The following is a 19,998-nucleotide window of genomic DNA, read 5'->3' as shown; positions in this document are numbered from 1 at the left end:
GGAAACTTACAACACTCAGACAAGTTCAGGTTTGGAGGTTTAAAAGATAAATGTTGTTTTATGTGAGGGAGACACGTATATATCACAGAGCAAAATATATAACGGGGCAGATATAAATTATAGTCTTTATAGCAGAGAAAATAAAAGAAAAATAGAAAAAGGTAAGATTGATCAGATTTTTCCTTTTCAGGCCACAGGGGTTAATCTGAAGGACATAAATATTTAAATATGCAATTAAGCTATAGGAGGCATGGGGGGGTGTTGTCAAATTACTGTATCCCATGGAGCTCCTTAAAACAAACCTGTGAAATGGGATATATAGGCAACATTTTGTGCCTATAGAAAGTTTTGCTCTGTAGCAAAACATTTCAGTCAATTCTGGGGTGGGATAACGGTCCAAAGATGTATTAAACCTGGAGAAGAGAAAGTGGAAGGAGATAACGCACCAGCCAATCAGCTCCCAACTGTCATATTTCAAGCACAGCTGATTGGCTGGTGCATTATTTCCTTCCACTCTCCATTTTACCTCTAAATTTATCTCTCTTCCATGCTTAATACATCTGCCCCATTATCAGGGGTAGGGAATAAGAAAGTTCTGTAAAATAGATCCATAGCTATTGGATTTGGAGTGTATTTAACATGTGGTCAGGATAACACACATGTTACCGTCTGGCAAATAAACATCTACAATGCGAAACGTAATGAGTTTACTTTTTTTTTTTTTTTTGCACTGCTCATCTTTGCAGCCAGGGTAAGAGAATAGCCAAAACATGTACAGATTATAGGGGATAACAAACGTTTACATAAACTAAATCCTTTAATATAAAAGATCAGAGTTTGAAGCAAACGGCCCATCCTCAAAGGCCTCTGCAGAATGTCTACTTCAAGAGGTCGTTTAAGGTCACCAAACTTCTGAAGGTATAAGAAACTTCCGTCGGATAGTGAACAGCAAGATGGCAACTTTTTTTTTTTCTAAGGCCGGTAAATTTCTAAACATGAAAGCCATAAAACACAATACAAAAAAAACTTATATTGTATAGTGTTAAAGCATAGAAAACCCCCCAAAAAACAAAACCCACTTAAAAAAAAAAAAAGCCAACAAACACTTCATATTTTAGGACAGTGTTTCCCAACCTCGGTCTTCGAGGCGCACTAATAGCCCAGATTTTAGCAATACTCATACCTGAGCACAGATGACCAAATAAAAAAAACTGAGGTACTAATGAGTCATCTGTGCTCAAGTACGGCTATCCTTACAACCTGAACTGTTAGTGTGCCTTTAGGACCGTGGTTAGACACCCCTGTTTTAGGGCATGACTATTAAATGGAACGATGGATGAGCGATATATCCTGCAGGTGGGACCGGACTGCATTCTTACTAAAAAGTTTAAATCATTTTTTTTTTTTAAATGTTCATATTCAAAATATATAAAATATATCATGCTCCCTCCAACGAGGGCTCTTGCAAAGAAACTTGTAATACGAAAAAAGTAACAAGTTCCAAAATTTATTATAGTCCTCTGTAGAAAAGCGTGCCAAGCACCGTACAGTCTGAAAATAAATGTGCTTGGGGTTCTAGATGGGGAACGTGCACAGTGGAAGGTAGGCTGTGTTCCCCAAGTCTGGTTTCCCAAGTGCCTTAGTTGTCTTTTTCTGACTGTAGTGAGGCGGTAGCCAGGGCTACAGCTGTGACCGGCTGTCCTATGCCGTGTAGCTGAAGCTTGGCCATTTTCTTCTGCTCGCATTCTGACACCAAGCGGCTCAGCTCGGCAGCGCTGTAACCAATCAGAGTCTTCAGGTCGCAGACAAACTTGTAGACGAACCTCTTGCCTTGAACTTTACAGATCATGTCACCGTCGTAGTAATATCTGGGAACAGGGACATAGAAGTCACAAACACAATTTGATAACAGTGCATACAATAGCCAACATTACATTAGTACACATTATTAAAGCCGCTAGTCCTTTAAATGGCCAGACAGCTACCATACAATAGAGAAACCTCATTAAGGTTACCGCTACTAATGGAACATAAACACATAGGAATGTCAGGCCATTTTCTGAGCGATGTTACTAGAGATTGGAGTAGAGCTGCTCCTGGCGATTCTATCATTTGCCTCGCCAGAAGGAGGGAGGGGGGGGGGGGGGGGCACACGTATGAGACACTTGCATGCCCCATTTTGCATCTGAATCCGCTCCCCTCCACCGTGTGAAGGGAACACGTGAGTGTCCCAGTCAGATGCAGCGCCGCTCCGCCAGCGATCGCTCAGAAAATACCCCTACATCGCTCCGTGTGTATGACCCATTAGCAGGCCTCAGCATCGCGGGCCAGTGTTTTCAGCAGAGAACACTGGCCCTGACAGATCGCTCAGTAGGGTCACTACACCTGTAGGACCAATAACCTTCTCCCCATATATTTAGTAACGTCCAGGAACTTAAACAGCAGCTCGGAATCGTGGTTACACTGCTTATTACAGACAGCGGAGCCCCTCCACATGACACTGGCAGAGGACCCAGCTATTGTATATGTTCCTCTAGAATCATCCAAATACACTAGACTGTCAGTTGCTGCAGTCAAGTTAAAAATGCCCAACAAGCCCCTAATGATGAATTGACCTTCATAAAACGTGTAACAAGCCCATTCTCCCCCATGAATAGGCCCCTGGTTAGACGTATCATAGTAATGACCAGGCTACTTTCAATTCAACTCACACTTCTACGTATGTTTCTTTTTATTGCAGTATAATTCTCCCCTCTTACCGAAGTGCCCGACTGAGCTTCTCGTAGTTCATGGTGGGTTTATTCTTCCGTTGTCCCCACTTCTGAGCAACAAGCTCTGGCTGGTTTAGTTTGAACTCTCCTTCGTCTCCCACCCAGGATATACAGTCTCGGGAGTCTTTGTCAGTGAGCAGCTCCAGGAGGAACTGCCAGAGCTGTATCTGTCCATTGTTACCTGCAAGAGACAAATCTAGTAAGGTCTCCGAGGAAAGAGCCGGTGACTGATGGCAGTTCTTGTTTTCCCTGCACACATAAGACGGGTTATGTCCAGAAGGGACTTATGGGGGTCAGAATTACTTGTTTTCCAAGACAACAACAAACAAATCAAACAAAGCTCTCTGCATGTATAGCACAACATACAACGGTGTGACTTAGTAAGGCACAATCTATTACAGTATCTGTACTCCTAAATCAGAGGCACTGTCAGATTTCTCCACTATCAGTAACTAGGATGCAAATAATGTGCCGACAGGGAAGGATAAAGCATTTACCTGTTCTGTTTCCAGGAGAACTTCGGTCTTCCCCCGAGATGCGCGGCGCTCGCTGCACTTTTGCTACTTTGGTTTGCGTGTTTATCACCTTTATAGTCGTTGTGGGAATCGTGTTGGCCAGTGACCCTGGGATTATCTGTACGGCTGGAAGGAAGCAGAAGGATTTCTGTTGGATGACTGTGTACCTTATATCTCCCCCAGGTATACTGGTTTGTGTAGAATCATTCAAATCTTTTAAAAACAGGACAATGTGGAATGTCGTCCCTAGCAACCAGGTGCCAGTTATCCTTTATCAAGTATATTCTATAAAAAAACGGACTTTACGTGAAACAGAATTAAAGATTTTTTTTTTTTTTTTACAATATACAGCCAACTGTAGAGAACATACTATAACAGTGGTAGCCAACCCTAGCCCTCGAGAGCTACCAACAGTTCACATTTTCCAGACAACCTAGCTGCTGCACAGCTGCACTCATTAATCACAGACATTTTAAAAGATCCACAGACGGAGCTAATTAGCCCACTTGTGGTTCTGTGAGGAGACCTGCAAAACATGCACTGTTGGTAGCTCTCGAGGACTAGGGTTGGCTACCCCAGCTCTATAATTTGCATTGTATCAAATTGGACGGGTGTCTTGGAAATTAACTAAACCAGGCATGTCCAAACTGCGGCCCTCCAGCTGTTATGAAACTACACATCCCAGCATGCCTTGCCAATGTTAGCATTCACTAATCGCAAACTGTGGCAAGGCATGCTGGGACTTGTAGTTTCACAATAGCTGGAGGGCCATAGTTTGTACATGCCTGAAATAATCCATTCTGTTTTGCCAAGTACCGTTGAGGAGAACATGAATAACTTCCCAGCACCACAATGCAACTCACTAAACCTTATATAGGTTAGAAATCGGTGTTCAGCTTCTGGCCACCACATCCAGCGCCCGTGACATAAGCCCTAGCCATTGCACACCACACAGAAATACTACCTGCACTGCGAGCACCACTGGAGGAACACATGCTGCAAAGGAGGCCCCCTCTGCTAGCGATACACGTCACTTCTCTGACCTCTTGTATGATTTGTTGCGTTCTTCATCAACAATCGTTCCAGCATGTGCAAACAATCTGGGCATTCGTTACGATGACGTCCCAGCTAAAGACTACACCTACTGTATCCCATCCGCTGCTTTATTCCACACCGATCCGGACACCTCCAGCTTGGAAATATAGCTAGAGCATTCCCTTTTCTAACCCAAAGCGCAATTATCCACTCTCTCTCTCAATCCATCAGTCTTCCATGCCGGTCTCAAATATCAAAATGCACAACATTGCAAATCCTTGTATTCGTTTATCAGCGTCCTCCAGAATAAAATTCAACTGTTTTCACTCACCTACAAAGCTGTTGAAACCTTAAAAAACTTCCCCAACTCTCTCCAATAGCTCCAATTCGGTCCTGTATCTTATCGTTGGTAACAGTGTTTCACTACCGCCTACAGGACTTCTCCAGCGTGGTCTAAGGAACCCTTCCACAGCCTTATAAACACTTCCTGCAACTAGGGTGGCCAATGCCAGCGGGTGCTCAGACTGTGCCCGGCTTTTCCCGTCCCCGGCAGTGCTGCTCTGCGCAGTGTGATGAGGTCAGAGATCACACTGCACCGTTCTGAACGCACTGCATCGCCCGGCTTCCAAACACAACCCATCCACCGGTTTCCGGCTTCACTGCCCGCCCACCCTCCCGGCCGCACCACACATGTAAGTAAATATGCGGGGTGGCCAAGGCGGGTTTTTCTTATTAGTGAAGCTAATCCCGAATTCCGGGATTGAAAAAAATGCCCCGGGATTGGCATCCCTACCTGCAACCCATATGGCTATTAGACCTTATGCTACTTGTCCACCTCTACACTACCCAGACTACTACATCCCTGCAGCAAATCTTAATCTGTACTGGGACGCACCGCGCTCCTCTAGTTCCAGCTGTGTTCTTTTCCCAAATACAATAAGAGCTCTGATGAGCCGGTCCACCCCTGAATTTATCATGTCAACGTTTTAAAGCCTTGTTCTAGGTCTGTCCCGTTTCCTGCACGGCTGGACAGACCACTTACCAATCTGCAAAAAATTTATTTTACTACAAACCTGAAATGATTCAAATCACTAATTAGAAATGTGTACCCATTACTGAGAACAAAAACATTAACTTACGCTGATCAATGGTAACTGTAGCTATTTCGCCTCCATGTTCTTGGCTCGCCAACACATCTGAAAAAACAAACAAAAAAAAAAAAAACACATTACAATGAAAGCCTTGGCCAAAAGTGCAACATTACATACACAACGGATTAGGTAACGTAGAATAGAATCTACTAGCGCAATGATAAGGGTATTGATGTTGCCCTCAGCAACCAGATTTTATGATTTCCCAGGATGCAAAAGAGAAATGATTGACAAAAAACTGTTTGGTTGCTATGGGCAACATCTCCTTTATTTTTTAGAAGTTTAAGTAAATTTACCCCTTAGTGTGTGGAGAAAACATACATTCTGTGTAATTACTACATTTTGCTTTTGGTGGCAAAATGGGTACATTATATTAAGGATTGTGGGGTAGATGTATGAAGCAGTGATAAGGGAAGAGAAATGAGCCAGAGGAGATGTGGCCCATGCTAACCAATCAGCACTGCAGTAACATCTATAATTTGCATAATATAAAATTATAAAGAGCAGCTGATTGGTTGCCATGGGTAACTTCTCCTCCCTTCTGCTTCATACATTTACCCCTCTATCACATTAGCAATAAGATCTTGTATAATTATCCTAACATGGGGAAACTATATACACCATAAAATAAAAAATAAATTAATAATAATAATAATATATATATATACACTAAGTACTAAATTAACTACAGACATTAATCCCGGTGCAAAAAAATAGATGGAAAACTGCCTGAAATTCCAGTTTTTGGGAGTAACGTTGCAGTAACAAATGACTAAACATGCATTATGGCAGCTGAATGGGCCTTAAGGACAAGCAACGGCTAATGTTCCCCAATGTGCATTCCCTTGAGCTGATAAATGATCATGTAAATTAATCTAAGTCCGTCTGGTGGGAGGGTGATTACAGATGTTCCCCTTACACTTTCTGAGCAGCTCCAGGTGACTCCACAGAATCTCTCCTCTGGGGACTCTCTGGAAGAAATCTTCCTGGCTGATCTGACAGAGCTCCCTCCCGGGAATACTTAGGGCGTTCACATTGATATCGGTCATGCCGAATTCCTTCATCACCCATAGCACCCAGTGCAGAACTTGGTCTGTGGACCACTGGAGCGGATCTGAAAACAGAGGGGAAACTAGTTATACAGGATAAACGTGTGGTGTAACACGACGCTGATTGTCGGGCTGTGTTACAGTGACTGCTACACTTAGAATAAACCTCTTATCTTTGCATAAAGACATTTAAAAAAAACATTACCACCCAAAATATATGTAGAAACAGAATTTTGCAGTGCCTAGCATCATACTAAGTACTTGTGCTGTGTTCCTAGATTTTAAAGGATAAATTAAAAACTATGGGGCAGATGTATTAAGCCTTAACAAGAGATAAATGCAAATATCTTGTTAAGGCGTAATACATCTTCCCCTACGTCACTTATAGACTGTAAAGGCCCCCACACACTAGAATGATTTTTTTTGTCCGATTGTACTATAGGTCTGCAGATTTTTACCGATAATCGGCAATAACCGGCCGATTATCGATAAAAAAAAAATAATCAGCAGATCGGTCGAAAATCGGTCAAATGATCGTTCAAGTGTGTGAGGGCCTTAAGCTTATGTGCAGGCCCCTCCTACCATTTGACTCTCTGTAACTACCCAGTTTCTTTTATCCCTATTTCGAATTGTAAAGAGCAACGAAACCTGCTGCGCTGTATAAGAAACGGTTCATAGAAATAGCATAAACAAAATGAATGAGTAAAAATAAATCAAGACATTATCCCAGAATGAACTAAGACTCCTGCACCTGGCCGATGTCCTGTCAGCTGAGGGCAGCACTACCAGCATGGTTCACTGGCGAGAGCCACATAACCGTACAATGCGATACTTGTGCAAAGCAGAGAGCTGAAAAGTGTCCTATGAAGTCGCACTTAGGGCCCGATTCAGACGTGCTGCGTATATTCGGTGCCTAGCGAGTAGTAAAACGCTGCCCCGCCGAATGCACGTCCGCCCAGGCACCTGAATCACTGGGCTACGCTGCGAGCGCATGTGTACGCTTACACATGCGGTGGCACAGGTGAAAAACCATTCGATGAATGCTCACCACCGTGTGGATTTTTCCTGTGTTTGTAATGAACAGGAAACCAGGCCCTTACTCTTCATTCCAATGCTTCCCAACGAATTGGGGCAGGCGCGGACGTCAGCCGCCCACCACGAGCAGGCAGGTGTGCACACATACACACCATTTGTGGGCACACCAATAAAATGTCTGGTGTGCCCCCGGGAAAGCCGCCTGCCTGTCAATCAGGCAACAAGCACCCCACAGAATTAAATATTCACCAAAGGCACTTGCTGTGGGGGTTTGCATGTGCGCATTATCGCGCATGCTTAGAACCCCCGCCATCATGTACGGGGCCGAATTCGGACCTGTGCGAAACGTTCTGATTTGGCCCCTAAGTGTCATAAGGGCAGTGTTTAAATGGGTCATGCTTATTGAGAGAGTTCTGTGTAGAGCAGGGATCAGAAACCTTCGGCCCTCCAGCTGTTGTTCAACTACACATCCCAGCATGGCCACATAGCAAAACTGTAACAAGGCATTCTGGGATGTGTAGTTCCACAACAGCTGGAGTGACGAAGGTTCTCCATCCCCGGTGTAGAGTATGTATATACTGGTAGGTTAATTGTCTCCCAACAGAAATGATCTCTAGCATGGATGTGTGTGCCTGTACATGTGATGGGGAATAAGCCAAAATCCACTGGGGCGGGGACTGATGCGACAGGCCAAATATCTCTAACGTGTTGCACGATGTGTGCACTATATATATAACAGGTTATAAATATAATAAACACATTACTGCTTATTGTACCTATAATAAACCAGGGATTTACTGAAGTCTGACACAGAAAACTGGTTCAGTATCTACAGTATAACAGACCGAAGCCCGACACTCATTTATCTCCTGTTAGCAGCTTGTATCCCAATGACCCTGCACATCACGGACACACCCCTTTATCACCGCCACTCAGAGGAAACACTCAGCTCATTATAGCGCTGGTTTAGGAAATCAATGTCCAGAATAGTCAGGCAAACTTATTTAAGAAATCAGCAAGAAAACATTTCAATAAACCATATTGAGCTTTTTTTTTTAGAAAACTAAACCTGGGGACCACAAGCACATGAGGCTTGAAACAGGAATTAACTAAACATTTATATAACAATGATCCTATGGGTAAGAAATGACAGAGCTCATTATAGTCATAGCACAGAATACAAATACTCCAGGTGTGTCCTCATACACCTAGCATTAATACCTCCCGGAGCGACTGAGCTGCTCGGAGGGGCGGAGCCTACCGGCTTTTCTTTTGCACGAAGACATGTTTAGAGTGAGTTGCTAGGGACCAAAGGCAATGAGGCCGCTTGGTGCGACTGCCGCCACAGTGTATGAGGACACATCTGAACGTCAAGGCTTTAGAGTTCTCGGCTACGTACAAGCCATATTATCCAATTGTTGTTAGGTACATATTTCTGATGAGTATGCCCCTTACCATAGGGTATGCCTAGTCGCTCCTGCTCCTTCCTGTAGCCTTCTAATGCTGCGGCCCATCGGGTCACTTGCTCAGAGGTTTCATCAGATATGGTGACATGTTTTGTATCATCCAGAGTTATTACCTGGGCCTCTTCTACAAGCTGGGCTTCCATTCCTCCATGATGAGCATCTGGGTCAATCACCACTTCCACAGTCTCTACAGGTTTTACAATCTCAAGTATGTTCAGCTTTGGTTCAAGTCCTAAAAAATTTACAGGGACAATAAAAACATATCTATATAAAGCAGCAAGTATCTACTCAGAACAAGTAATACCACTTCTGTCTCAAACAAATAAGAAATACGGGACTTCCTGCTCCTCATATACAGCCGCTTCTCTCTCTGATCACACGTAACAGGAACATCCCATGACTGCTGCAACTCTCCAACTGCCCCCCCACATGATCTATTTTGCCATCAATACTCTGTTACGCAGATAAATATTTTCTGTGCCTCTCACAGTGTAACTAATGTAAGAAAGTCAAATAAAAACCCAAACAGAAGTTAAGGCCCCTTATAGATCTGGTGCTGTGATGCCCCAATCTCTCAGCACTGCCATCAATATTCTACAATCTGTTGTTGACACATAAAGAGAAAGTCAACATGGGTTTTTCAAAAAATTTTGACCCAAATGTCAATGACATTTATTTATTAACAGTTTCTTATATAGCGCATACATATTACGCAGCGCTTTACAGAGAATATTTGAACATTCACATCAGTCCCTGCCCCAGTGGAGCTTACAATCTATATTCCCTACCACATGTACACGCACACAGACATTCTAGGGTTAATTTTTGTTGGAAGCCAATTAACCTATCTGTATATTTTTGGATTGTGGGAGGAAACCGGAGTAAACCCACGCAAGCACAGGGAGAACATACAAACTCTGCACAGTTAGAGCCATGGTGGGGATCGAACCCGTGACCTCAGTGCTGTGAGGCAGTAATGCTAACCATTACACCATCCGTGCTGCCCATGAACTGTGCTCACCATGCTTCAGACACACTACACTCCGGACACTATTCTGCTCTCCCTTCAAGCCCTAGTGGAAGGTAGGGTATGAAATACCGCCTGTTGGCACATGTCGGCTAAAAAATACAAAAGGGGAAAACCCTTTTGACTGTCAACCTTCCTAATGTTGACCTAATGCTTGTCGACCTTTTAACCCTTTCGACCTTGGGCATGTCAACCTTATTCACACGTCAACCGTCAGTGGTCGACCCAATGTATGACAACCATATACAGATTCCCTGATCTCAAAAAACAAAAACAAACAAAAAAAAAAACAGTGATCGGAATAAAAAAAATAAATGTAAACATTTGCCCGATGCATCTGATGTGGATGTGTGTGGTGTGTGTGGTGTGTGTGGAACTAACCTTGCTGTGATATAACTTGCACACTTAGCTGTACGGATCCATCTGTCTTGACTCCTTGGTCGAACAAACTCCGATCTGGGTCAAGCTGATGAAGAGACCAAGTAACAGTTAACAGGAGAGGAATTGGATAGTTACGTCCAACATTAAGTGTATTACACCACCTTTCATGTAACCGCAGGCGGTCTTCTGAACATACCTCAACATACATTACATACAAACTGATTGATCTCTCTTACTGACATCCTAACAGTGATTACTAAACAAAGTAATGTCCCCTCCCCCCATCTCCCTGTCTCATTAATGAATCAAGTAAACAAATCCATGTAAAGTCCATACCTGGATGTCTTGCAAGCAGATTTCATGAGCATCCAGCGAGCACTGAAGTCTGGGCTCCAGCAGCTTCTTGAGATTTCCAATTGGTTCATTTATGTCTATGGACTGGCTGACAAACTCTGCTGTGGTGTATGTCTGTTCTATGATGCTAGAAGACAATTGGAGGGAACAATCTATTACTGATGGGTGCATGGACAGGTGAGGGGAGGGACACAGAAAAGTTACTTTCTTGTTAAGCCGGAAATGGCAAACAATATCCACAATTTAGTAGAGAAATTTCACTAGGTTAAAAGCTGAATTACTACCCAAGTCAAATGTTTTACTAAGAACGTCCAGCAGCTACATAGAGTTTGCTGCAAGAGCCCATTTTCATCACTGCTCTGCCGGTTCTGTAGTACAGAACCAATAAAGAACTGCAATTCCCAGCTTAATGTGCATCAGAGAAGGGGGGTAGTGCGGGTGGTGACTGATCACGTGACAGAAACATTTAGGTCCACCAGCCACCACCAGGTTTTCATTGATGTAAAATATTTTACTAGGTGCAGCTTACAAGGACCAAGTCCAGGTGTGACTTCAATGGCATGTGACGTCCAGCTGTGCAGATTATTGGCCAGATATGAACCAGGGTTCTATCCAGATTTTCTTTACATGCTGGGGCCATAAGGTCGTTGGACCTTGGTTTGGGATAAATGGACTGAATCCTATCACCGGAAATAAGCATCAGCCCATTGCGCACCCACTAACCATCTCACTCACTATTTGGAAAACGGACGATGCCGGCAATAGAGATGTTTCTTGCCATAATTTTGATGGACTCAACCCCCCCCCCAATAAGGAAACCAGAGACCGCAATGTAGAGGGAATCTGTATTATACTGTGCATGTCAGTCACACATGTACCTTGAATGAACTACAGTAATAGTACCAGGACACTCACCTTTCTTCTGTGCATTCTGTCTTCTCTGTGCCATCAATTTCTATCTCTATCAACTCCTCAGCCTCCCTCTTGGTCATGGCTGAAGCTTAGACGCAGACCTACAATGACAGACAGCAAGCTCATGACTGATAAATACAATATATTTCCAACAAACTCTTGTTCGCTCCAGCTCAACAATACTATCTCAGTGGCTTCAAGCTAGGTGTTCTGAAAATTCAAGGCAAGTCTACCACCTTACTTGGAGCCTGGTGTACATGGAGAAAAGAGCCTGTACCATAAACACAAGGGTTAAAATGAAAAGCTCTGTTGGACAATTCCCATATGGCCTCATACGAAAGGGACAAAATCTCTGGCATCAGCTTCTCCGTAAATATAATAAAGGTAAATAAAAAAGTCAATTTTAAACTTGGAAACGGATATTAAAATGGTGACAAACCCTTAACAAAAATCTAAAAAAAAAAATATATAATAAACCACCACACAAGGATTTCGAAATCACAACTCTACAGAAAATCAAAAACCACCAGATACACACTGTAACGTGTGATCCCGGATGTAGCCAGCACAGGAAGGGCACTGAACAATACTCAGGAAATAGGTTCAACAGATGAAATAAAAAAAAAAAAAAAAAAAATTGGGGGTTATGACCTTAAACCCAAATGCCAATTCCGCTGCTAGAGGAAGTCAATCAGTGGAGAAAGTGTAATAGTGTGTACAGACGGTAAGATTTGGCTTCCAATGTTCCCGATATAGGGAACATCGGAAGCCAAATCGCATGCTTTTTTAGGGCTTGCGAGCCCGATGCGTGCTCCCGTGAGCGCATATCGGCAGCCAGATAGAGAGGGCAGGCAAGACTAGTGTAAATTGTGCCCCTCTAGCATGCCGTGAGGTGCGAGTCCCAATGCGATCTGATCGCGTCGGGACTTGCGTCTCACGGCAGTATCTGCCATATGTACACACCTTTAGATATTCCATTAAACTCTCAAAAATCACAGGCATATTAGATCAGAAATCTTAACACCATTGCTTCCCATTTCCACCCTCCTTTCAATCAATTTACACAAGCAATGCATGCAAACAAATGGATATTAAGAAGGTTACCAGAATATTCAGTCTAGAAATAATAAAATAGTACTCCAACATGGGCATAGACTGAGCCCCATCACAGATTCAGAATTTTGGGAAAAAGATACAACACTTAAGGTGGGTACGCGCTACGCATTATGCGCGATAACGATATTATTAACTATATTATCATTCCTATTGTTTAGTGTACATCCTTATATCATTAATGCTGCATGCCCCCACGGGTCAATAACGACCCAACATCCCGCCGTCTGAACATGCAGTCATAACGGACAATAGTCACTTTGTTTTTTATAGTCGGTGCCACAAATCATAGTGTTTACGCAGCTTTAGGCTGGATACAAACTACACAACATACTGGCAGTAACAAAGCTCAGACGTGGCGCAGAACTGTATATCATTCTCATTGCATAGTGTGTACCCGCAATCACAAGCTCCCTGCCATCGTCAGTATTCAATCTGATTTACTGAACGTCAGATAGTCCAAACCAGTAAACACCGGCATGTAGGGTGTACTGATGTATCGGGCAGTGTGTACAGTCTGTAATATATTTTTACATTGGTCACACCATTTCTTGGTACACACTTTGTGTAGCGTGCACCCACCGACAGGCTAGGTACAAACCAGGATGAGGAGTATCTCTGCTGACTAATGTATCGCATGTCTTTACACAGCCCGCTCCGGCGTACTGCTGCGTGATATTGTTATCTGCCGCATTCACCTGACATGCAGCACATCAGATAGGACAACTAAACGGACATCTGGTAGCGCGCCAATTGCAGGTACACACTAAGCAATAAGGATGTTACACTATATATATGCATATATTATATTCTTAGTACACCTGTGCCAAAGACACAATCTATAACCCTTGCGGGTTAACTGCATTCCGCCTGCAAAATGCTGGGGCTAATCTACTATCCAGCTTCTAAAAGGCAGGAGGATCATATTCTACATGACGTCACGTACAAATGGTCGTCATCTAGGTAATCTAGAGAACATTGTACAGCATGTAGATGGGAGTTTCCATGTTAACTCATGGTGATATGGATCCTATAGCCAAGTAATTGCAGATTTCTCTACTGTTGCCTGAACTAGATACCAGAAACAATTCCCCTTCCTCCAGAGAGGAACATGGACCGTCTCACATGTAAGGCACACATGGCAGGTGGTCTTGGGCTCAAGCACACACACTGCTTTACTACAGAATGCTGTTCTCAAAAGAGACTAGTGGTTCTTATCTGCTGTCAAATTCTATGTTTCTATGACTACTGCATACACCTGAGCAGCTTGGTGACTGCATAGCTAGCTCTCTCCAAAATGGTTTGTGCACACCATCAATACATCCTCCAGTCCCAAGGACAGCTGGGTACCCGATACATACGATGTGTGCCCATGTAGGGCGTTAACGATCCCATCGTCTGAGCATGCAGTGAAATCTGACTATACTGTCCAGGTAACATCGCTGCACTATATTGTCCAGTGTTTAAGCACTAGATTGTTCTGCAGAACCTCTATAGTTAACATATAGCAGCATGTGTACCCAGCTTAACACTTTCACATAAATTGATGTTTTTCATTCACTTTGTTAATACAACCACATATTGCATTTGACATAATGGCTGTATTTCTAGTGTTCATTCTAGCACCCGCTAGCTTTGAAAAGCCATGCAGTTCCTCTTCCTTGCCTGGGGTGTCGCTGTCTGCTGTAGTGCTTTTATCCCAGTGTGGTCTGTATATCAGCACTGAAATGCAAACCAGACCAGTGCTAGAAACACCACAGCAGACAGTGACACCCCTGGCAGGGAAGAGGAACTACAAGGGTTTTCAAAGCTAGCGGGTGCTAGAATGAACACTATATAGCATCACCCTTTAAAACAATAAAAAGTCTTGTTTACTAATAAGCAGACTCCTGCCATATGAAACAACCCATATTGGGACCTATACCTTGGAAAGGCAGCTGCTAGTGAAAGAACACTTGGGTTCTCCCTCACTCTCTCCTCAACCATCTATAAATGAACGACTTATGTCATAAGGAAACGAGAGCTTCTATAATCCAACACATACAAAAAAGGGTACTTGTTTCCTAGAACGGCCACACCGATTTTGATCGGGTCGGTCGCATCGCATCAATCAAATCGCATGCGATGCGACCGACGCGATGGCCCCGATTTTTACATTGATTGAAATGTGAATAGGGTCCCTGGGACCCTATTTTACATTGGATTCAATGTAAAATTCTCCCCAGACCCCAATTTTAACCCCCTCAACGGCACCCCACGATTGACGCCAACCCGAAGCGTGGCGAGCCCGCGAGGGGCGGCGGTACGCGTCCTCCGACCTTTTCATACCCCTACTATCCACGTCGGCATGGAGTTGAGAAAATAAAGTGTGGCAAGCGCAGCGAGCCACCGAGCCCAAAGCGTGGTGAGCGTAGCGAGCCCCGTGAGGGGACGCGCATAACTTCACAGGTATACGCGTGCGCTCGCCACGCTTCGGGCTCGGTGGCTCGCTGTGCTCGCCACACTTTATTTTCTCAGCTCTTTATTATTCTCGACTCCACGCCGACGTGGATAGTAGGGGTATGAAAAGGTCGGAGGCCACGTACCGCCGCCCCTCGCGGGCTCGCTTCGGGTTGGCGTCAATCGTAGGGTCACGTTCACAATGGGGGGGTGGGGATATACAATGAGAAATGGCCCATATTGGCCCATTTCCCCCGGATTACAATGTTAAAAATATTTTAACATTGAACCCTATGGCAAAATCGGGTCCATCGCGTCGGTCGCGTGCCATGTTAATGCACCCGACCGACGCGATGGACCAGATTTTGCCTTTGCCGGCAAAATGGACCTGATTTCAAAGGAAATCTGGTCCATCGGGGGTAATCGTGTACCTTAAGTTAAGGTACACGATTACCCCCGATTGTGGCCGTTCTAGGAAACAAGTACCCAAAAAAGTGCAGAACCACCTTCAGGATGGGGTATATATTTGCCTGACAGAGCAAAGCAGAACCATTTAGGAAAGGCAACATTAACGACTAGTCCTCCATGGAGAATATATGTGCATACACACTGCCCAATAGCTGTGCACACCAGCCTACCATACAACTGGTTGGAACAATTATATTCCTGATTATGAACCCAACGATGATCATTCACAGCCTGAAAACATTCTGAATGGTTTGGTCCAATATGCTCAACAGTCGGCATCAGGCAGTGACTGGAGATCCTCCCCTTATATTGCAGTGTATGGAAGCACCGATCATCTGATAAACCCATGACTGGAGAATTTCTGCATGCACTCTTGAAGTACAGGCAGAAATCAGACTTAACCAGTGCTGTAAAGTTAGTTGTGTGCTTATTGCAAACAAAAGAATGAGCATCCGAAGCTATACCATTATCCACATCCCGCTCTACCATTCAGTCAGGAAACGCAGTTTGCCACAATTAAACATCGGGCATAAGGTGTTTTAAACTGCAACTCCCGACTTAAATTCAGATTGCGATTAGGTTAACTGTACAGCTACAGATCTCAAATGTTACATTCAATTAAGTTCCACATTATTAGGTCCATAACCAAATTACATTAAATCATTAGGTGGCACAAGTATCACTATAAAAGGGAGTAATATAAGATTGGCCACTTTACACCAACCCTTTGTGGTTTTGCCCCATTATGTGTCCATTTTTGACCGATAAAAACAGACGCTAAATGAATACAGTGATAATGACCATCGGTCATTAACCACGATATCCAGCCATTTTTATTGCTTGAAAAGGCAACGGGACTAGTGGGACAGCGCACTAAGGCCCTCATTCTGATCTGAACGGAACAAATTTGGACCCGTTCTGATGTCTGTGGCTCTGCGCATGTTCTATTATGCGTAGACATCCTTTGCGAATGGCCAATGCCATCACAAGGGCTTCTGAATAAATGTACACAGAGGCCTGCAAGATAATTTAACACATTATAAGGGTTGACTTGCAAACAGGTGTACATTATATAACCAAGACCTTAAAACATAACAGAACTCCGCTGCTACAAACAGCCACCACACACACACTCTTGCCCATGCCAGCTAAGCATTAGCAAAAAGAAAGTAAGGCTTGGAACACAAATACTAGATATCTACAGATGGATTTGGCAACGTGTTCTCCATACACGCTGCCCAATCCATCAGGACTGGCGTCTCAACTCGGCGGGTGCATTTACATACACCCGCCCATTGAGCTGTCACAGCTCTGGTACAGATATCTTCAGATATATTGGTCATCGGCCGTATTGTGCAGCCGATGCGATATGTCTGTAAACAATGTTGTTGAAAGACCGATCACTGATAAACAATGGCCAATGGTGTTGTGATATATATGGGCCAGTATGTAATCAGTTTTATACCCCTTTCACATCGCACTTTTAAAACGGTATATTGCCGTTTTTTTTCCATTTTAAGGCTGCAATGCTAAAGTGCCAGAGTTGATTTACCGGTTAAAGTTAACCGGTATTTCAACACGGTTAAAAAGCAGAGTCCTACACGGTTCAAAGCCGTTTTTTTTGGCAGTTTGAACAGCTCTATTTCAATGGCTTGAAAAGTGTCCCTTGGGGGTTAAACGGGTTGAATGGTATTAAATGATTTTTAAAACGGTTTTCACCTGCAATGTGAAAGGTCTCAAGGCTCAGACCCGTTTTAAAGTCCCATTTAAGAATACTGTGTCATTACCCATTTCTGCAATGTGAAAGCAGTATCAGTGTAAGCACTGCTGTACCATCACACCTGTGCCCTCTCCCCCACTTCCAGAGCTCCCATCCCAAAACACAAACTGTTGACAAACATGACATCAGCACACAGCAACTCAAGGAGGAAATAACCTGAAGAGCTACTGGTGCGATCCATTATCTGAAGCACCCTGCCTGCCACATCACTACACTCATGTATAGAAAGATTTGGTGTATTGTGTTAATAGGCACCAAACACTCATTTTTTTGTTAATAGCAGCATAATGTTGACGTGGTCCGCTGACATACTCATATGGTGAAAACGTCAATCAGCAATTTTAAGCCCAAAACATCTATGATCATCACACTGGTAAAAGTTCATGGGATACACCATATACATGCACACATATATATTAGGTTATTTTACAAGTTTATAAAAGTTAGTATACCCCACCTTCTGAACATATACGCAACATTTCAAACATAAGAGCAGCATAACATTCTGGTGTCAAACTAAAGGAAATAAAGCACATGAGGCAATATGCAGAATCTTTCACATGAGCAGCTCAGACATGGCAGGAGACATGCTGTGACTTGTAGTGCCACAACAGCTGCCGACCTGACCCTTCCACACCCTGTCTATTTACAGTGTGATCATACACTGGCAGTAATAATCATTTTCTTTATATAGCGCTCCTTCTCCAACAGGACTCAAGGTACGCAAAACACACACACACATACTATATGAGGGGGGATGCACTGTATGAGAGGGGGGGAGGGTGCACAGTTTTGGGGGGAGAGAGACGCACTGTATGAGGAGGGGGGTGGATGCACTGTATGAGGAGGAGAGTGGGTGGGGGACACAGTATGAGGAGGGGGGATGCACTGTATGAGGAGGGGGGATGCACTGTATGAAGAGGAGAGGGGGACACACTGTATAAGGAGGGGGGGGGGAGACACATTGTATAAGGAGGGGGGGGGACACACTATATGAGGAGGAGGGGAGAGGGGACACACAAAGAAGCGCCCACGCCATTGCTTACCGCGCCCCCGCCGCCGTCCTCCCTGTGCCTCTCCCGGCGGGCCGCGGCCAGCACTCACGGAAATGAAACCGTTGCGTCAACACGCGCCCAACGGAAACACAACACTACCCGGGCGGAAAGAGGAGGAGGCTGCGTAGCCGGAAGTCACTTACGACGCACTTCCGCCGGATCTGGGGGGGGAGATGGCGGGAATGGCGAGTGGAAGGGGCGGGGCGATTGGCTGCGCCAGAAAAATAGACTCATCCACGTTGGGAGCCCCACCACCACAGGAAGCTGCGGGTGCGTCTCACCTCCTATCCCGGGGAAACAGGACAGAAGGCTCGGATTCCGCATGAGATTGATGTCACCACACATGTGACCAGCTCTCTATCAGCCCCGCCCAACACCCGTGTGGTTGCGGCTAGAACTACTTCATTGTGACATTTCCCATCATGCCTGGGTACACGTATACCTGGGGGGGGGCTTAATCCATATGTGGGCGTGGCTTGTAATACCCATTGGGCGTGTCTATATCTTTTTATATATATATATATATATATATATATATATATATATATAAAGAGATAGAGAGAGATTTACATATAATATATAGATTATAATATAAACAATTTTTTTGTGCTGCTATAAAATGTCCAGCATTCAGCATGCAGCTAGCCAGCCAGCCCATCCTTGTGACAAGTGTATGAGAGGTGTGGCTGGGCAGCACACATCATAAGGATAAGGGGCGTCGCCAAAGCAACCTGTGCTCGGCGACTGCTGGCAGCAGGATTCCATTTCCCACGTTACTCTTCACCCTCTAGTAGCAGCATACTTGCCTACCTGAACCTCTCCATGCGGGAGACTCACTTCCCCGGTAATGTATGATTGTCACCACCTGTGGTGAAACACCTTTACCTAGCTCCCCACAGGTGATGGCAATCATACATTACCAGGGAAGTCCAGATACAGAGCATTTTCTCCGGCATGGAGAGGGTCAGGTAGGCAAGTATGAGTCGCAGCTAAGCATAGCTGCTAGAGGGCGAGTTGTCTATTCTACAGTGTTTGTATAGTGCGAACATGCGCACTACATCTGCCCATGGCACTGGCAGTGCCGAGCGGCAGCTATGCGCTGACAGGGCTGTTCGGGATTCTGGCACTGATTACCTCCCGCAACCTCCCCCGCGGGACACTGCAGTCCGCAGGTGGGACACTGGGACAGGCCCTGGAAATCGGGACTGTCCCGCTAATATCGGGACAGTTGGGAGGTATGCAGCAGTAGGGATGTGAACAGACAGAAAGACGCCGGGGACGGAGGAGCCGAAGTGCAGCCAGTATCTGTATATTCATTGTGACAACTCCTAGCCTTCCATCTAAACATGCATGAGGGGGTGACAGTCCCCGGTGTTCTAGAGATACAGTGCGCCAGTGACTGGTGTGCAAATCAGTGCCTAGTACTATGATAAAGGTAGTGTGTCAT

At 44.5% G+C, this 19,998-nt stretch overlaps 1 protein-coding gene across 1 annotated transcript; it reads right to left on the bottom strand.

Moving 5' to 3' along the window:
• Positions 1-1,491: 1,491 nt before the first annotated feature.
• GABPA (GA binding protein transcription factor subunit alpha) lies at positions 1,492-18,709 on the bottom strand. Its single transcript, XM_083171854.1, has 10 exons — positions 18,543-18,709; positions 11,700-11,797; positions 10,767-10,911; positions 10,431-10,515; positions 9,012-9,254; positions 6,392-6,586; positions 5,461-5,517; positions 3,269-3,412; positions 2,760-2,952; positions 1,492-1,868 (listed from the first exon to the last, which is right to left on the bottom strand). The coding sequence occupies exons 2-10, from the start codon at positions 11,774-11,776 to the stop codon at positions 1,640-1,642; spliced, it is 1,368 nt and encodes a 455-aa protein (XP_083027980.1). The 5' UTR covers positions 11,777-11,797; positions 18,543-18,709; the 3' UTR covers positions 1,492-1,639.
• Positions 18,710-19,998: the final 1,289 nt, after the last annotated feature.

This window comes from Crinia signifera, chromosome 2, assembly GCF_055691185.1.
Source record: "Crinia signifera chromosome 2, ASM5569118v1, whole genome shotgun sequence".
NCBI lineage: Eukaryota > Metazoa > Chordata > Amphibia > Anura > Myobatrachidae > Crinia > Crinia signifera.
This window is presented reverse-complemented; position numbering and strand designations above follow the sequence as displayed.